This window comes from Aythya marila (assembly GCF_965140915.1).
Source record: "Aythya marila genome assembly, chromosome: 12".
NCBI lineage: Eukaryota > Metazoa > Chordata > Aves > Anseriformes > Anatidae > Aythya > Aythya marila.
Window position 1 is genome coordinate 10,177,519 of NC_139053.1, and position 18,195 is coordinate 10,195,713.

Sequence of the window (18,195 nt, forward strand, 5' to 3'; positions counted from 1 at the left end):
AAATGAGAAAACCAAAAACCCAGTGTGACAACTGCCACAACAGAAGATGCGACATGCACTCCATTCTCTCCAGCATTTATGTTATACAAAGGAGACCCTGAATAGTTCAGGTATACAAGCTGTATATATGTATATTCATTGTGTATTTATATGTAAATATATAAGATATGAGCATATATAAATATCATATATGATACACACATGCATATGAGTGTATGTGTAAAAAAATCATGCTTGTTATTATGAGGAATGTAAATTTTTGTCAAGTGTGTTTAAAGAAGAAAGAAGTCCACATGACATTGCTCTAGTATCACTTTCTGGCCAGAAACTGGTAGGAATCCTGCCTTTGTTGAAATATGATATTTCAGATTTCAAATGCATGCTAATCAAAACTGGTTAGTGGCAGGGTGAAGTGTCTAGCCCAGACTGCGTCCTGACATTAACAGCATTAAATCCAATATAACTCTATAAAAGTTTGTTAATTCCTATGATGGATAACTGCGGCCAATTTGGCCCTTGCTTTTTTCCTATCCATTTTAAGATCAAAGCAATCTTGTAATTTATGATTAGCTTATAGCTTCCAAACAGTTTAGATTGTGTAAGCTAAGATCATCTCCTCCATATAAAGACTGTCCAAATTTGAATAGAGTCTTTCAGTTCTATCACATGTAGTACTGAAATAAGCTTCAATCCAAGAAGCAAAATTTCTCCAGTCAGAACTCAACAGGAAGCCAGTTTCTCCTCGTTTCTACTTGTCAAAGATGAGTTCTTGCAGCTATTGCTGAAACACCACGAGACCAGTGCCAAGGTGACACTGATGTCAATCGCACCTGATCATCAGCTCCTTACAGCACACACTAAAAACTACAAAACCCCTCATCTAGAGCATGATACTAGGTACTGTGAACAAAGGGCTGATCAAGAATGTTAAATTCTTAATCATCTTAATGAACTAAATCAGACTCTCAAAAGAGCTGCAGGGTCAAGCAGGTGTGAATTACTTTGGCTACAAGGAAATGTAAATGGTCTTGGAGGTTGGATTTAATTTTGCTCTTTGCATGAACTCAGTATCACATGCATCAAGCTTTGACAACATGAGACTCAGATCCATAAGTGATGTAGGTTTTTTTTTTTTTTTTAAAAAAAAGAAAATTAAAGTTACTTAAGTACCTAATTCACTGAAAAAAATCAGCTTGGTTTTGGATTATCTATCTCTGAATTTGTTATAGCCAGGGATACGCACCTCCAACCTAATTAAAAGAAACAAAAGAATGTTTCAACAATATATATATATAAGCATCAGTCTAGATGGCCATCTTTAGACAAAGTTGGAAATCTGGAATACACTCCATTCTCCTGTTACTATTTGTGTTCCAGAAAATTTAATTACTGGTGACCAAATCTAGAAAAGCTGTTATATTTCATTCCCGCCAGAAATACAGGAAGTTTAGGAAAAAATTACCCAAATCTGTTTTTGTCTGGCTGGATTTATATTTAGGTGGATAAGCACTTGAAAATTTGAATAACCTTTGTTGATAGCATTCATAAGCGTTGAAGATAAAAATTTCCCCCCAAAAGCCCAACAACTTCAAGCCTTACAATCATTCAGTACATTCGCACTGCCAAAATCAAATTAGGTCATTTTTAAGTGAGACACCCTTTTTAATTAGAACTATGGCTCCTCAACAAACCTAATTGTTCAACAGAATGAGGTATGTTTAGTATGAATAGTTTAATGTGCAATAGTAGTTAATTTTAAATTATCTTAATATTGCAAACAATTACTTTAATGTAATGGTGTTTGGATGCTTATCCCCTGCTCTACCTATTAAGTTGCACTGAAGCCTATAGTCTAATCCTTTTCTGAAAGGCATATGGAGGCACGACCTCATAAAACAAAGCTTTTGTAAGTACAGCATAAGACTATGCAACTCAGAAGTGAGCTATTTAATTTCTTTATATGCAAACATTCTCATACTTGACAGAAGGATTACCTTGGCAAAATGATCTTCTCTTCTGCTGTCAGAAAGGCATAATCATTAAAGGTACTAAATTTCATTGATGGTGGGTACTTGAAAGGTTTTGCCCCAAAGTTGAACTCACATTGTTGGTAAGACATGAAGCTAGCTGCAGCAAAAAAGCCAGATCTGCAAGATGAGGAAAACACATTTTAGGATGACTTAAAGCAATAGTAGACCTTGCCAGACATGGCACTTCTATTACCAGACAAAAAAATACCCTGAAACAAAGATTGTTTTCTTCAATAGAGATTCAATAAAGCTACCTGGGAGAAAAATCTCTAACGCATCCAGTCTCAGTCACTCATACTTTTTAGTTCTCAGATTTGGAATTTACTGTCAGAATTTATCTGACAATTTACTCCCAAGTCAACCAATAAAGGCTGCTTACTCTACAGTTAGGAACAGTTGCACTTTACACTAAGAGCAAACACATACATCTTAACAGGCCACAGCCTGATCCTCTTTACACTGATCCGCTCAGATCTCTCCTTCAGCACAGTGTTTTCCTTCCAAAAAACCTGCTGTTTAGTGGAGTTGCAAAGCACAGTAGCAGCTGTGAGGGACACCTAGATGTCCACCACTCCTTGCTGCTTTATTTGATCAGGCACTGCTCTGGGGAACTCGTAACACTTGTACAGGTTCCATGCACATAGCTAGCACACGACAAATTCAGGTCTGTGAGCTCTTTTAGCACCATGTCCATCTGCTTCTCCTCGCCCTTGCAGGATTATCTTGGGCCAGCTGTCCTCATCACAGCCATACAGACACCTTATAAGAACACCAGAGCTATCATTCCTTTCAGTTTTATTTACTGAAAGAACCCAAGCTGGGTAATACCTTAATTTTAAGTTATGTAACAAAATCTGTTAAGTGTAATAAATGCCATACTCCGCATGAAAAACAGCACTACAAACTGAATAGACAATATATTTTGGACTTCAAAGCTGTGCTACTATCTGGCTTGTACCTGGAACTTCACTTTGATGAGAAAACATAAGCGAAATCATTACAATACTTTCTAACTGGATATTACTGTACTAATGTTTAATTAAGCTGTATAAAAACCCTCTCTCAAGTATCACTCCAGCTTACCTTTTCAGAGCTGAAATGCTCACCTTCTCCATGACAGAGTAATTAGGCACGAACTAATTTTAACAGAGATCGAAAAAAAGTCTAACAGTTTCCAGTAGTATTGTTAGAGACATCCTCCCACAAATATTCAGTGCACTACTACAGGATCTGGCCTCATTGCACTGCAGCAAGCTCTTATGCACTCCTCAGAATTCACAAGGCTAAGGCTTTTATTTTTAAAAAGATCAGAAGTTCCCCAAGCACTACTAGACGTTTGTTCATCTCTGCTACAACCTTGTATCACCTCAGTGCTGTTACAGTGTGATAGTACAAAACCTTGGGTTGAGCCTGCACTCTAAAGCATTTGGTTGGACCCTGAAATCCACTTGTAAAATGTTATCCTAGTCACTAAATTTCTAAGCAACTTTCATTTGGGAAGCCTGCTTAATGATTGTTTCAGGTAAGCAAATGTGAATTTACACTTCAAAGGGGAAACGTTTCACATAATTATAACTATTATCCATACAGGCCACTGTTATTCCAAGTGAACGCATACTTACATAGCTGATGAAAATACTTGCTTCTCCGCAGGAAGCTGGTTTCCATTTAAATAGAAGATCATTTGCTTTTCTTGCAAGTCCAGTAGAAATCCTATTGTGTCTCCTTACATGCAAAATAAAGATAATTTAAACAGTTCAGTTATGTTAAATGACAATAGCTGAAACAGTTACTTTAAAGTATCACATCTCACTCTGAGTTGTCTAAGAAGGAACTGTTTGAAAGCACACAGCACAAGGTGGTACAGGCAGTAACTAGCAGAAACAAACAGTACAATATAATAAAAAAAGTATTTTAGTCTGCCAGGGCACTAATATTACATGGCTGCAGGAGTACTGCAGAGCATTAGCCAAAGCCAGCAAAAAAAAAAAAAAAAAGCTGCTTTTCCCATCTGTCTTGGACAATTTAACATCAGTTGAAGATACCTTCAGAACACATAGTTGCTAAGTTTTTTAAATGCTTGTGCCATGTATTTGAGAGATGTGTTAATTTAGCCAGAAATTGGGAGAAAATTTTAATAGAAGGTACAGTTTACACAAGCATTGCTTACACATAGATCCCTACCAAGATTTTAAAGCTAAGATCAAGAACACAGCTTTGCTGTCCAAGTAGTTATCCAAGAATTTAAAGCAAGTAAGACTATACAACTCCTCCTTAACCTTGATCTCTAAAATAGATTTTTTTCTTTCTTTCTTTTAAGTAACTGTTTCAACACAGAAAGAATCATTTCAATTCTCTCCTAGCACTACAAATACCAGGAAAAGTCCAATAAGAAGTCCAGCAGCTTTAATTGGTGCTACAATTCATACTCTGCCTATGAAAATAAAGAGCATTTAACTAACAAGACCCTCTTTATGCACGTGGTGGAACAAGAGCATGGTGCCTGTTTTGTACCTTTAAAACACTGCAAATTAATAGCACAAATTACAGCACAGGCATAATTATTCAACATTTAGTATCACCAGGATCAGTCATCAAAAATTATTTCATGCCACTAAAATACTATGTACTCCAGATTTCTGCGAGAGGACAAGCCATGTGCAGAAATCCAGTTAGGACAAAAAGCACAAGACAGGACCAAATACCTTCTTTCCAACAGGGATGGGAATGTGGTTTACTTCTGGCATTATACCAAATCAGCTGCCGGCAGCCATCATATGCACAGGAGTATTCATCGTCCCCGATACCATAGCCTTCCTTTAGGGAAAAAAAAGGAAGTATTTCAGTCTGAAAAGAGCTAAGTTTTATTTTTATTCAGCTAAACCATTCATCCAAGAGTAGGAAGGGTTCCCATCCATCTCTTCCCTTGAAAATCATTTTTCAAATGAAGTCTTGGCTTCATTTTCACATCAAAAGGAGTTTGATGGAGACAATACCTCCCTCTCACCCCCTGAAATATTTCTCAGACTGTATGAGCTCAACTTCTATTGTCTACTAACTTGTCCTATATTTAAAGATCACAGATCTAGTAGCCAAATAATTACGTTAACTTTTTGTAGCTTAAGAAGTCAACAAGAGTGCAACTTCTCTCCTATCCTGAAGTCCCAGTATCAGGCTTGTAATAGACATTCATGAGATAACCAAACATCACCAGCACACACGGAGCACAAAGAACAGTCCCATAGACCCTTCACTAGCTGTGTCACATTCTGTCCCTGTCAAGTGACAGCCGCCCTCATTCAGGTATAAGCCTGATGGAATTATATGCCATCAGTATTGAGCCACCAGTAAAACAAACATTGCAACGGAATCATCCAGCTCAGATGTAACATCTCCTGTCTTCATACCTTGAGCAGGAAGCAGGAAGAAAAACATAAACACACCAATCTCATTTATAGTAATTGGGAAAAATCTTTTAAGCCTCTTAGTATTCTAAAGGCGGACACACTGCCTTTTATTTCAAACAGTTTCCATTACACTCAATATCAATGCCTGTGCCCAGGACAGGTCTGTGAAGTTTTTTTGGGTTGTTTGTTTAAGTTACACCATCCGTAATTCCAGTATAACTTGACAGCTATAGAATGACTTTCTATAATAATCAGAAATAAGCAGTATAAATGCTCATCTCTACATTCAAAATAAGTAAATTTTTGCAAATGTACAGAAAAATTGAAGGAAAGAAGTGCACACTTACTGCCACAGAATAACCAGTATTCTTTTCATAGCTGTTGGAAGTAGAGAAATACTGAAGTTACATTATCATCTAGCTGATACCACGTGTACTCACATGATTGAGAAACTTGCTGTCTTTGGTAGCCCATCCTATCTGCATCACTCCCGAAGTAATTACTGTAACTTCGTAGTACCAGACTCCAGAATCAACACAGAATGTACATCTAACGCTTTCAAAGGATGAGGCGTCACATCGAGCCTACCAAAACCAAACCAGAAGTTAATTTTCTACAAAACAACCATTTAAATAAGCTCCTTCCTTTCCTGGACCAAGTTTCTCATGTGTAAGAATACACCAGCGCAATTAGGCTAAGGCACCAAGGTGGGTAAGGCACCTTAGTCAGGGGCTGTTAGGTAACATTTGGTAGGAAGAACTTAAAGGTATTCACTGTTACATGGAAATTCATCTATAAAGTAGAGAAACAAAGTAACATGGGAAGCAAAAATATGGCTGAGACAAGGATCCTGCTGTTACGTACTTCTCAGGATTAGATAGGACAAGAAGTAGGAATTAGACTTTGGTGACCAGTTTTAGTTTAAATGAATGAAAAATGAGCTGACAAGCACCTTCACTTTTCTGAATACAGACACTACTATGAACATTTCTACAACAGAGGTCAGCTTGATCAGAGGTTTGTAACATCATAAAGTAAGCTTACTATACAAAGCTGGCAGAGAAGTTTAATTCTAGGAAACCACAGGAGCAAGTAGCCAAAAAAGTAGTTAAAACCCATCTTTTTCTTCAGACTTTTTTCCATTCAAAGCCATGATGTGACATCCTACCTCTAATCCATGTGGTGAGATCTTCAGGTATTCACTGACATCATTGCTGTTCAGCATAGCCCTAATGTTGGTCAAGTCAACCTTCTCGTATGTGAACTGCCTGCCTTCTTTTAAAACTGCAAAATAAAAGTAATTTGAATCACTGCTGCAGTAAAGCTTCATTTTGAACCTTTCATATGTTGACAGTTGATTGCATTGGGACACAGTTCATTTTTGGCATAACTGAATGAAATATTGACATTTTGCCTCCATGAAAACAGTATCACTTCCAATGATACTGTTAAATGTCCTCTAAACATCAGAACTCTGGAAGAATTTCCTCAGAATCTCTAATCTCAATGTCCCCTCTTTTAGTTTAAAACCATTCCCCCTCGTCATGTCTTTATGTGATTGAGCAAAGAGTCACTCTCCATCTTTAGAAGTCCCAAAACACATTAGAAACTATAAGGCCCTTGGAGTTACTGGGCCCTCCAAATCACAACTCAACAAGTGAATTTTATGATTTTTAGTCATCCTAAAGGACGCATCTAGTAAAGTGATTTGACAAATTACTTCTCATGCTTAATCAGAAGAACATTTTCTTTAAGTGTCTTTAAAGAATCTTTGGGACCATGCCCTGCCGGCCTAAGATCACAGTAGTGACTGCCACCATGATATCATCTGTAATCCAGCTGTTCCAGACACAGAGCTAGCACTGTTTAGCTAATTGGCACCTCTGCTGAAATGTGGGCTACAGGAAACATGGTTAAAATAAGTAGTTTCATTCCAGTCCCAATTTGCAGAGTACAAGCCACTTCCTTTCACAAAAGCTTTCCTTGCCAAAATTTATTTTCCATTCAATTAGTCTGGATATATTCACCTCTTTTTTTTTCTTTTGATAGCGGTTACAAATGTAGTCAGGTATATTTATAAAAAGAGCTTATACAAAGCAAAATGCAAAGCACTCCTCTATGCCTTTGGAGAATTGCTTAATATTAAATGAATCTATCCCTTTACTATACCTACACAGATTGTCTAAACTCCACTGGGCACAGAATCCAACCTGGCGTTTTAAATAGTCTGGATGATCCGTCCATTTCTCTAGCAAGATCAGTTGGTCACTAATGCAGGATTCAGAAACTGTCATTTTATTTTCACCTGCAATTTAAAAGCAAAAAAGAATGATTTCTATAAACTAACAGTAAGTTTAGTTAAAAAGAGTAACATTGAGTAAATGCAATAGGAAAAAAACAGCATTACAAACAGCATCAAGTTCTTTTCCCAAGCAGACATAAAGTTAACTTTGTAATTACATATATAAATTCTTTGTACGGAGCCACACCATCAATAGACAATTAAACCATGGTTGTTCTCAATACATTTTTTTTTCCCAAAGGTTTCGTTTCACGTAGCGTAAATTGCTTTATGTAGCAATTGTTACATAAAGACAGACTGAGTTTCAGCAAATCTCTTCAGTTTCTGGGTGGGGGTGTAGTTATATCAATATTTTTTCCCGCCTGTAGACACCCAATCATAGCTGTTCATCTGTTTAATATAGATTTCTTTCAGCAACAAAGGCCTTGATGTCTTAAGTCTTTATGCAGCTATTTCTAACTGATGCAGACTGTATCGAGTTCCAGAAAAATCTCAAGGTTTTTAAGGGGTAGGTGACAACTACAGCAATAACTATTTCTTCTGACCTGCAAGTGCACCAACATTTCTCTTCCATGTTTTTGTTCCTACCGCTCCAGTCTCTCACACTCACAACAAATGTAATCAGATGAAACAAGTGACAATCACACAGCAGAAGCCATTCTATTACCATTAAGAGCAGTATCAGGCCAATACTTACTTGTTTGTGCAAACTTCTCCAGTGCTATTAGTGCAAAAAGCATCACTGTCGGATGAGACTGGAAATTCTAAATATGGGTAGAAATAAAATTTATTTAATAAATACATGACAGAGGGTACAAAGAGCTATTTCTCACTGAATGTCTTAAGTTGAAATATACCTCCCCAGGTCATCTAGTCCCTCCTTCTGTCTACAGCTGGTTCAAATAGGTCAGGCTGCTCAGGGCCTTTCCTATGAACTTCTGAGTATCTCCAAAGGTTGAGAACCCACAGCCTCACTGCAACACCCTGGTGTAATATTTGGCCACCGTCATGATGGAATATTCTTCCTTACGTCTCCAGTTTATGTTCCAGCCTGTGCCTTTTACCTCATGTCCAAACATGCACCTTTGAGGAGCGCCTGCCTCCATTTTCTCCACACCCTCTTATTGGGCCATTAGAGAGCTATAACATCCCTCTTGGCCTCCTCTTTCTCCAGGCTGAAGAAACTCAATTCTCTCAGAAAAGATTAGAAAATTATTTCATCTCATGCTTATGTTTTCAGAGTTCCCTACACAAGAAAAGTCTTCATGTAGCATGGTAATAGGGAGGTTTGTGGGAGAGCATGGAGAGAGAAAGGGACAGGATACACAGATGTACTTTCGTTAAGTAGCATTCCTAGCTGATAGAGTAAATGTAACTAACAGACCAAGTACAAAACAGGGTGTGCTAGTTTTCACTTCACCTTCCAAGAGTTCATAACAAATAGCTTGAAGTCAACCAACCAGGAATATTAGACTGACTCCTCAAAATGGCCATCTTTTCAACATGCATCAGTGCCAGACCTAAGCCACTGACCTAACAAGTGGAATCAGAATTGCCTTTAAGTTATTAGCCCTCAGCACTGATTCAAGAGCACTGAATAGAAGCCTGGCATTTCTAGACCAAATGGCAGAATTACTTCTTCAAAAGTAGCAGCAAGGTACCTTATTTTTTTGGGGGGGAATATTTTCATTAGGCCTTTCTGAACTTAAATCTCAACTCTTTAAACTAACCTTTCACAATAATCAGAAAAACTAACAAGCAAAAACATTCTAATTGCTATGTATGGATACTATACAAGATACATACATTAAGATCAAAGACACTTACCAAGCTGTGAAGTAAATATTCTAGTATGCCTGGGCTCAGTAAGCCTATACTTGCAGGACCTGTAAAAATACCATAAATTAAGTCCATCCATGGGAACTATCATATATCCATCATTGCACAGAAGAAATATTGTTTCCAAATATTTGCTATACAAATAACTACACTATTACAATCACAAACATTTGTTTTACCTGCTATAAAGAGAGACATTTCTAGCCACACTTAGTTTTTGAAATAAGACTCCATCAGCCTCTGCTTAACACTTTTATGCTCATTATTTTTTAGGAGTCTGGTTCCCCTTTACTTTTTTCTGAAGAGTCTGGCTCCCCTTTACTTCCACAGGGAAAGTGTAAAGACTAGCTCCATTCATCAGTAGTTCAAAATAAGCAAAACTAAGTGTCTAATATAGCCTACTTGATAGTTAATCATACAATTTGCAACAGCCCCGTGGAAAGCTGCCAATTAACAAAACTGTCCTGAAATGTTGCTTGCTTAATCAAAAGAGTTGCAAGGGAATCAAACTCTAATATCTCTGAACTCCAATAAATTTTGTGGACTCCACCATCACATTACCAAGTTTTCTGTGTGAGCTACTGCAATGAGATAAGTTCAAAGGTCACTAAGAAAAAAAAAAAGAGGGTATTGGATCTCATTGTGACTTACTATAACAAGAAAGTGAAAGTATTACAACATAAAATGTTTCCTGTCCTTGTTCTTTACTTTGACAGAAATACTAAAATTATGTTTTTAAGAACCATTAGGTGATACCAAACAATCACTTTCTTCATTTCCTTTTCCTGTCCACTTTCAGAGGAGAAGCTAAAAACTACATAGAAAGATGACCATCAGCAGGAAGGAAATGTAATCATCAGTTTCCAGCAGGGTACTAGGAAGTAAGAGGGCATAAAGCGTTCCATATGAAAAATCACCTTAAAACAACGTTGCTGGGATTCTACGTAACAGCAGTGAATATTTTCAGTTAACTACAAGAAAACACACCCTTAGCAGCAACAGCATCTTTCTTCTATCTTTCTCCACTGCCTCTAAGACTAGTCAATGGGCAGGAGTATTAAATCAGTAAAGAGCTGTGTGTTCACAGCAATTCTCAAAGGGCCAGAGTAAATGCTGAGAGAAGACCAATTACCAGGGCTAAATCACATATTGTAAGCATAAGTGTCAATCCACAAACATATGCATTTCAAATTGATAACCAAACATCAAAATAATTAATTTCCAACTACCTGGGACTGTAAATGGCTCATTCAGACCCAAGCTAGTGACTGATGGCTGAATCTAACATTTTAATTAAGGAGTAGAATTGGTCACACCTGTCAGACAAAATATCCCCCCAATTGAAGAACATTATTTGGTTCTAAAAAACATTTCTGGAGTTGTCTGCACCATGGGTGCTAAAGCAATAGGCGCTTAGCAAGCTTTCAGAATAATCCCATCACTTTACCTGCTAACTTCTCTGCTAAACAGCCCAGTACCGCAGTTGTATTCCGATGTTTGGCAGGGTGACAAGCATCCTGACAAGCAGCAGCTCCACTTAAGTTTAATATTTCAGTTAGCTTTTGTAACGCATCCTGAAAAAGAAAAATCAAATCTTTATTCAGGAAAACTGTGTCAGTAATGTTGTATACTACAAATTATTTTTTACAATATACTATTAAAATCACCATCACATTAGAGGCAACATAGGATGTTATCAAAGAAAAATATAATAAAGAAAAGATAGGACAAGAAGTTCAATATTCCCAAGAGTTGTAACTTTAAAATTGCCACCAGATTGTTGGCCATTCAAGTTGATGGATTAACAACTATAGGATGCTTTCAGACATATATGAGCTCCTATAGCAAGAGGATTTCGGTATTATTTCTTTGCTTAGTATTCATTCAGCAGCTATGGCAGTATTGCTACCTAATCAGTTTTAAGTGCCCTGAAACTCACTCCTTTTCTTGAATAAATAATTCAGGACTAAAGAGACCTGCCAAAGAAAGCCCACAACCCCATCAACAATTTAGGATGCTGTCAGCTTCACAAGATGTCATAAACAGATCCTTCAGAACATAAATATCTTTCTATAGTCCTATAGTCACACTACACAATAACAATGAAGCTGATAAATTTAAAGTGCCATGCTTTGACTTGCTTCATTCAGACAGCATGGTATGGATAAAATTCAAGATAAGTCTAGCTCACAACCCTCATTTCCAGGGTAGGTAGGGGTTAATCTAGAGCCAAGTTATCCTACAGAGAACCCTGCCCCCCCAAATGTTCAAATTCCCCTCAACTTTCCAGACTTCATAAAAGTTTCAGCTGATTCAGATATAAACAGCATATTCTCAGGCTATGATATAATTAAAATAGTACTTCTCATATTGAAGTCATCAGAAGGCCATTTGAATAAAGAAACAGTACTGCCAAAATTGGATGCTTACATGCTTTGTGAGCTGTGTTCTGATCCACACTTAATTTTCTTCACTTGACTGATATTTGTACGGTGATAACAGAATAGTAGTCATTTTCCCCAAAAGAAAAGCCACAAAAACAGAAGTGATGAACAGGACTGACAGTAAGTGGAAAGAAAGCGAAAAAGAAAAGGATGACTGCACTAGAGACTCAGGATGGAAAAGCCTAACTAAAATTAGATTCTTGACATACCCTGTACTGCTTTTAGCCACTATTAGAACTTTCACAGAGATCAACTACTTTGAGTTAAATAAAGACTTTAGTCTAAACAGCTTACTGTGCTGCCATTTTAATTCTACAGACTTTACAGCCCACTGTAACAAAATAACATTAAAAACAGCTTGCTACTGTTCTCTAGCTGTAATAGAAGTTGGGCACTGACTTAAACTTTGAATAGGCAAAAAGTGAACAGACACTTTACTAGGCTGCACATGACCTGCAGATCCTACAGCTGTTACTCCTTGCACTTCATTGTGCTGTAAGGAGATTGCACAAGAAAGAGGCCTCAGAGTAACCCCAGAAGGAGGCATCTTGTTCCCTCTGTCTTAAGGTCAACTATTTCGCAGCCAAGTCCTTAAAATTTAAGTACCTAAATAAAAATGATGAAGCTTTTGAAATACAAATCAGATGATTAACAACTACATTGTACAGCTGAAAAAAGTAATATAAAGCATTCAGTGGTCTCAATTCCCTAATTTGTTTTTCAAACCAGGCAAAATTTCTAGTCATATTTTGTTTTCAGTAATCATTTCACTGCCTATGACAGCAATTATACAATATTTAACACGTAATTAAGTCTCAGACGACTTTCCCCAATAACCTATAGGAAAAAAGGTGTTTGAAGATGAGAGTTCCACCAACTCTCCAGCCACTCACATTTATGCAAGACAAAAGCTATCACTTCATATCCATAACAATGCAAATTGAAAACTAAAAGTGGAAGCATAAGTAGTAGATGCAATGAAAGCTGTAATGTCATCACCTGTTTCAGATGAAATGAGAAAGTAGCAAGCATTTAAAGAAAGTCAAGTGCTCTGTAAAATCATGATGTTCAATGGTTAGCACCTTGAATCAGTTGTGAAGGTACATGTACCAGCAAAGTATGAAGACCATGGATCACCTTTTCATCCAAAGCCAGTTCAGCATTCAAATCCGCCAAACCATATCTAAAACTTTTTACTTAACTGCTGTAATAGTTAATGAGGTTAACTTATTTTAATATAGTAACATTTTCTGGTACCAACACCAATTCTATCAAGAGCCATAAATTTCTCAACCAGAATTCTGGTGGAGGTCTTGCGTTGGGTGAGTTGCACCTACCCTAACATAGTTAAAATGTCATTTAACATTAGACACCCAGTTACGTTGCATTTACTGCACATAGCAAGGAAGGAATAACTAAACAGTGACTTGTACACATGCATCTTTCATAACTTGAGAAAAAACAGCAGAACTTGTCCTGCTTTTGCAGCATCCATACGTACTTATTGTACAGTATGCATACCACATGACAGGAGAGGAGAACAATCGAAGCAGCCAAGGACCAAATGCCTTGTTTTTCCCTGGGGACCACTGCCTTTTCATTTTCCTCTACGCTGCTTCTAGCATTAAATACCAATTAGATAACAAGCCACCACAAATTACTCAAAGTTACAAGTTACACCCATTTTCTGAACGGCTAACAGTCTTGTATCACTGATTAAACCCACCCAGAAGCTATCATGGGAGTGGCAACCATGAATAACTGAAATTCATTCGCAGATAAAAACATATTGCTTCAACTTACTTTTGTTGGCAACGGACATTCATCAAGTAGTAGCGTTATAACAGCTGGTCCCAGTGGATCTTCTAGTGGAATAACTCTAATTAAAGACTGGACAACTTCCAACCAGCCTTCATCTGTCAACCACAAAACAGAAGTAACATTTAGAATTAACATTGCAATTCTGAAGCGTTCAAAATACATCAGCATATGTAAATTTAAGTTTTCAATCATTAAAATTACACAGTGATTTTACATGAACTAGGAAAAAATGCTTTACATTTTGCATCAATGTCTTAGTTTGCAGTAGCTTGGATGTCAAATTTCAAGGGGAGAAAAAAGTTTACAGCAGCTTGGGCAATAGTATACAGCTATTGTTTGGAGAACAGTCCTGCCCAGGCCAGAGCATACTTTAGTTTCCACTAAAATTAGAAAGAAACACTCATGACCACTATGGACAAGCACTTTGCTCCTGTGTAGTAACTCAGGAGTTCAGTGTGCAACATCAACTCTAAGTGTTGAATGCTGCACTCATGATGACACTGAAAAGACACTCGTGGTCAGGAGAAAGAGCATCCTTCCTGAATTCCCTCAAGTAACACAAGACCTTGGAGGAACTGCATTGGCTTGTCCTATGCCTGGACTTCCAAAGAAAATCTGATTTCAAACTGAACAACTCTCATTGTTTAGTGAGTAGCCAAGGCATTCTACTTATATGCAAATTGTTGTTTACCTACAGACGTTAAACTACTAAAAAAAAAAAAGTAAACAGATTTGGATTTACAAGAAAAAAGTTGCATTAGGAGTAAAATTAGAGGTAATTGAGTCTGCATCTGCATAGAAGCGAGTGAGGTTAGAAGAGACTTTGTGTTGCCTTCCACAATGATAAGTAAATATAAAACAAAGTATTGAAATTTGTTAGCACATTACCCCAAAAAACTTTTTACTTAATTCCTGTACCAGTTAACGAGGTTAACTTATTTTAATACAGTAATATTTTCTGGTACCAATACCAATTCTATTAAGAGCCATAATTCACCTCAACCAGAATTCTGGTGGAGGTCTTGAGTTGGGTGAGTTGCACCTGCCATAACAGAGGTAAAGCAACCCTCATATGGACACAGCTTGGCTTGCAGAAGAACTTGGGTATGGACTTTGAACAAACATATCAATAAAACTGAGATCTAAGGACAGTAAAAACCCTAGACAAAAAATATGTACTATTAAAGAATGTACTATTTGGCAACACCGAAACCCAAACGTTTAAACGATGTCTACATATATGGGCTGGTTCTGCCCTAGTGCAAACAGATTCTTTGTGGCTTGTGGTTTAATGCTATTACAGTGTGCTTGGGAGCCAGTTGGCTGCTTCTGGGGAGCTCATGCAGGAAGTGTAACTGAGTTCAAAAAACTCAGATACTGTCAGCTCAGTGAATCTTCAGAAGGACAGAATTACATTTTGGAGTCCGAGTTCCTAGAGCTACAGCAAATTGATAAAATACATGCTAGCAGTACAATTATTTTGCAAAGAAAACAGTGCTGGTTTTTTCCTGTGGAGTCACAACTGAAATGCCCAACACAGTGCCTTGATACCTGTTTCTGCCATTTCATGCAACGTGATCATTGAATAAGGAGGCTCCTGGTCACTGAAAGAGATATTACAGAGGTCAAAATTTATGCACAACCATCAATGTAATAATACACAGACAGAAAATGAATCCAGTAAATATTTAACAAAGAGAAAGTTACATAGGCAGCAAAGTGCTAATGCTATTTTCAGATCCAAAACAAAGATGAGATTTAAGCCTTCTTCTGGTTTAAAGTCAACATCCGCCTATCTACAATAGCTGCTACATGAAATTGTTATCCATACTTAAATGTCTAAAGCTAAACATAATACCTAGACTTAACTGCTATTCATCAGCAAAGTTCCTCAGAATATGTAACAAGAGACCATTTCAGAGGTCTTGAAGCATATCAAGAGCAGTGTACAAGGGACACACCATACTTTTTCCAGAAACATTGTTGAATTTTCCCCCTAAACTGAAAAGCCTGCTGTCTAGCAGCATCATACACTACAAACTCAATAACAAGAGCAGTAGGACATCATTAAGACAGTTTAAGAGAGGATATTTAATGCAATTCCTTTTCCAACATAGGAAAAAAATAAAAATCCATTAGTTTAGTATCTCAATTTGGTTTGTCAGAGCAGGGGCAAGAACCTATTGCCAGGTCCTCTTATTTTAATAAGAGTTCCTGCTCAAATAAGTACCTAATGCAAGGTCTCCAAAACTCTATTAACTAGGTATCTCCAGTACCAGAAAGGTTTATGCAGCAACATATCCTAAACGCTTTGCTCAGTGCTACTTAAGATTTATGAACTAATCCCAGGCTCAGAATGATACGTTCCACAATCAATTTATTACATGCCTTTGAAATGAAACTGGAAGTGCTAAGCACTGATAAATTTTAGAAAGTTTCAACACAGGTTAATTATACAGATAACAAAGCTACCTACTTTGAAGGAATTAATTATAGAAAAGTCTTAGGTTTGATTGATTATAGGATAAAAATGCATGCTTTTCTTACCAAAACCTCAACATTCTCTAGTCATTATTTCCACAAGAAAATGCAAATGTGAAACTTTACACTTTTATATTGCTTTAACATTTGAAACATTTTTTTTTCTCCCCCCAAGCATCTCTTCACCTTCCATCTGGAAACTTATCTCACCAGCAGGAAAAAGTAGTGCAATGATGCAAGCCGAATTATCTCAAGAAAAACAGTTAAGACTCTTTAAAGAAAGAAAAAAAACACCACAGACTGCACGTAAAGGCTGTGATAAAAAGAATGACATTTTTATCAGCAAGATTTTCTGGTTCTCTTATGCATAGCAGGTGTTAACATTACTAGCACTGAGCAAAGGAGTCTTGTTCAACTCACTTGCCATTTTAACCACTGAATTTCTAAACATCCCTTCCAGCACCCACCTTCCTCATATTTGGAAACAAAACAAAGTAATTTTGCCAATATTTCAATTTGTAAAGCAGCACTTGGGATAAACTCCAAAAATAAGTATTTATTCTTTTGAGGCTAGGAAATGAAACCTCACTCCTTTCCTTCTAGAAAGGAGATCTCTAGACAAGAGGAACAAAAAGCAGCCACCATATACTTTGGATCCAGACTGTTTTTCTTTTTTAATCCCAAGCAATAAACACAGAAAGCAATGGTTCATTGTAGATCACAGTACAACAACTTAATCTACAATTTATCTCAGAGCATCCCCATCTATTATTTTCACTAAAGAATTAAAAAAATAAAAAGGGTTTTGCCTTCCATTCTCCAGGCTCATATCTTTGCCTCTTTACATCTGTCTTATCACACTGAAGTCTGTATTTCCAACTACTGTTACTGACATGTTTCCATTTTGATTTATCTGGGCATGGTTTTTGACATGAAGTTTGTCATTTTCCCTACCATCTCCTTCTGTTTCAGCTTCAGTGTTTCCAAAAAAATCCAGCTCTAGGAGGAACAGGTGATAATGGCACATACTTATCCCTACAAACTCACACAGAAAAACAGTTTCCAGAAATGGATCCCTCCTCCCTCCCCACACTGTTTATTCCTATAACCTAAAAAGGGCCATGATGAAGTCTCACAGGAAGGTTCCTTAAGCTTTTTTTCAGGAACATTTAGATAATCTGTCTCATGAAGAGGTTCCCCCATACTTCACAGCCATAGGTCTTTGTCACATAGAAGAGAGTCTGCAAGACCTTGTACTATTTGGCTGTGACTATTTGCAAGACCAGATGTGCCTTATCAACAGCCTTAATATTAAGCAAGGGCAACTAACATACCACTATAGCCATATGGTGCTTGTGAGACAGCATCTGGAGTACTGTGCCTATTTTTGGGTTCCTCAGTATGAAGAAGGCATTGTAATGGAGTGTGTCGAGCAAAGGGCTGCTGTGCTGGTTAAGAACATGGTATACAAGCAGAAGATTTATTTAAACCATTAGGAGGGTCAGGGTACACTGGAACAGGGACCCAAAGAAGGGTAAGAAACGGAGATTTTCTGGAAACATTCAGTGCTTGAAGTGGCCCAAGTCACCTGCTCTAACTAGGGCTGGGTTTTAAGTAGCAGGCTTGAGTAGCTGAACTTATGGAGTCCCTTCCAACCTACACGACTGTGAGAGTCTAAGGAAGTATTTCATTGAGTTAATACCAAAAAAAGATATATCTTCAAGAATTTGTAAGAAACAGGACTCTAGGATCAGTGACATAACTATGCTTATTACTGTTCAGTATCAAAGCAAAGTGCTTACAAGATTAACAGAATTGTTTGCAAGACCAACAGAATCAACTAGGCACAAAAATGCTGTGAAACAGCTTAT

General features: G+C 37.3%; 1 protein-coding gene across 4 annotated transcripts in view; it reads right to left on the reverse strand.

Annotated features, from left to right (window-relative positions):
• Positions 1-18,195, reverse strand: part of RSPRY1 (ring finger and SPRY domain containing 1) — a 34,817-nt gene that overhangs the window by 2,061 nt on the left and 14,561 nt on the right. For all 4 annotated transcript variants that reach the window (XM_082770014.1, XM_082770015.1, XM_082770016.1 and 1 more), the window contains exons 4-14: positions 15,395-15,447; positions 13,826-13,938; positions 11,026-11,152; positions 9,567-9,625; positions 8,437-8,503; positions 7,611-7,742; positions 6,606-6,721; positions 5,878-6,021; positions 4,736-4,847; positions 3,653-3,755; positions 1,995-2,147 (exon numbers count right to left, since the gene is read on the reverse strand). In XM_082770014.1, coding sequence (XP_082626140.1) covers positions 1,995-2,147; positions 3,653-3,755; positions 4,736-4,847; positions 5,878-6,021; positions 6,606-6,721; positions 7,611-7,742; positions 8,437-8,503; positions 9,567-9,625; positions 11,026-11,152; positions 13,826-13,938; positions 15,395-15,447 — 1,179 coding nt within the window. The remainder of the gene's footprint in view (positions 1-1,994; positions 2,148-3,652; positions 3,756-4,735; positions 4,848-5,877; positions 6,022-6,605; positions 6,722-7,610; positions 7,743-8,436; positions 8,504-9,566; positions 9,626-11,025; positions 11,153-13,825; positions 13,939-15,394; positions 15,448-18,195) is intronic.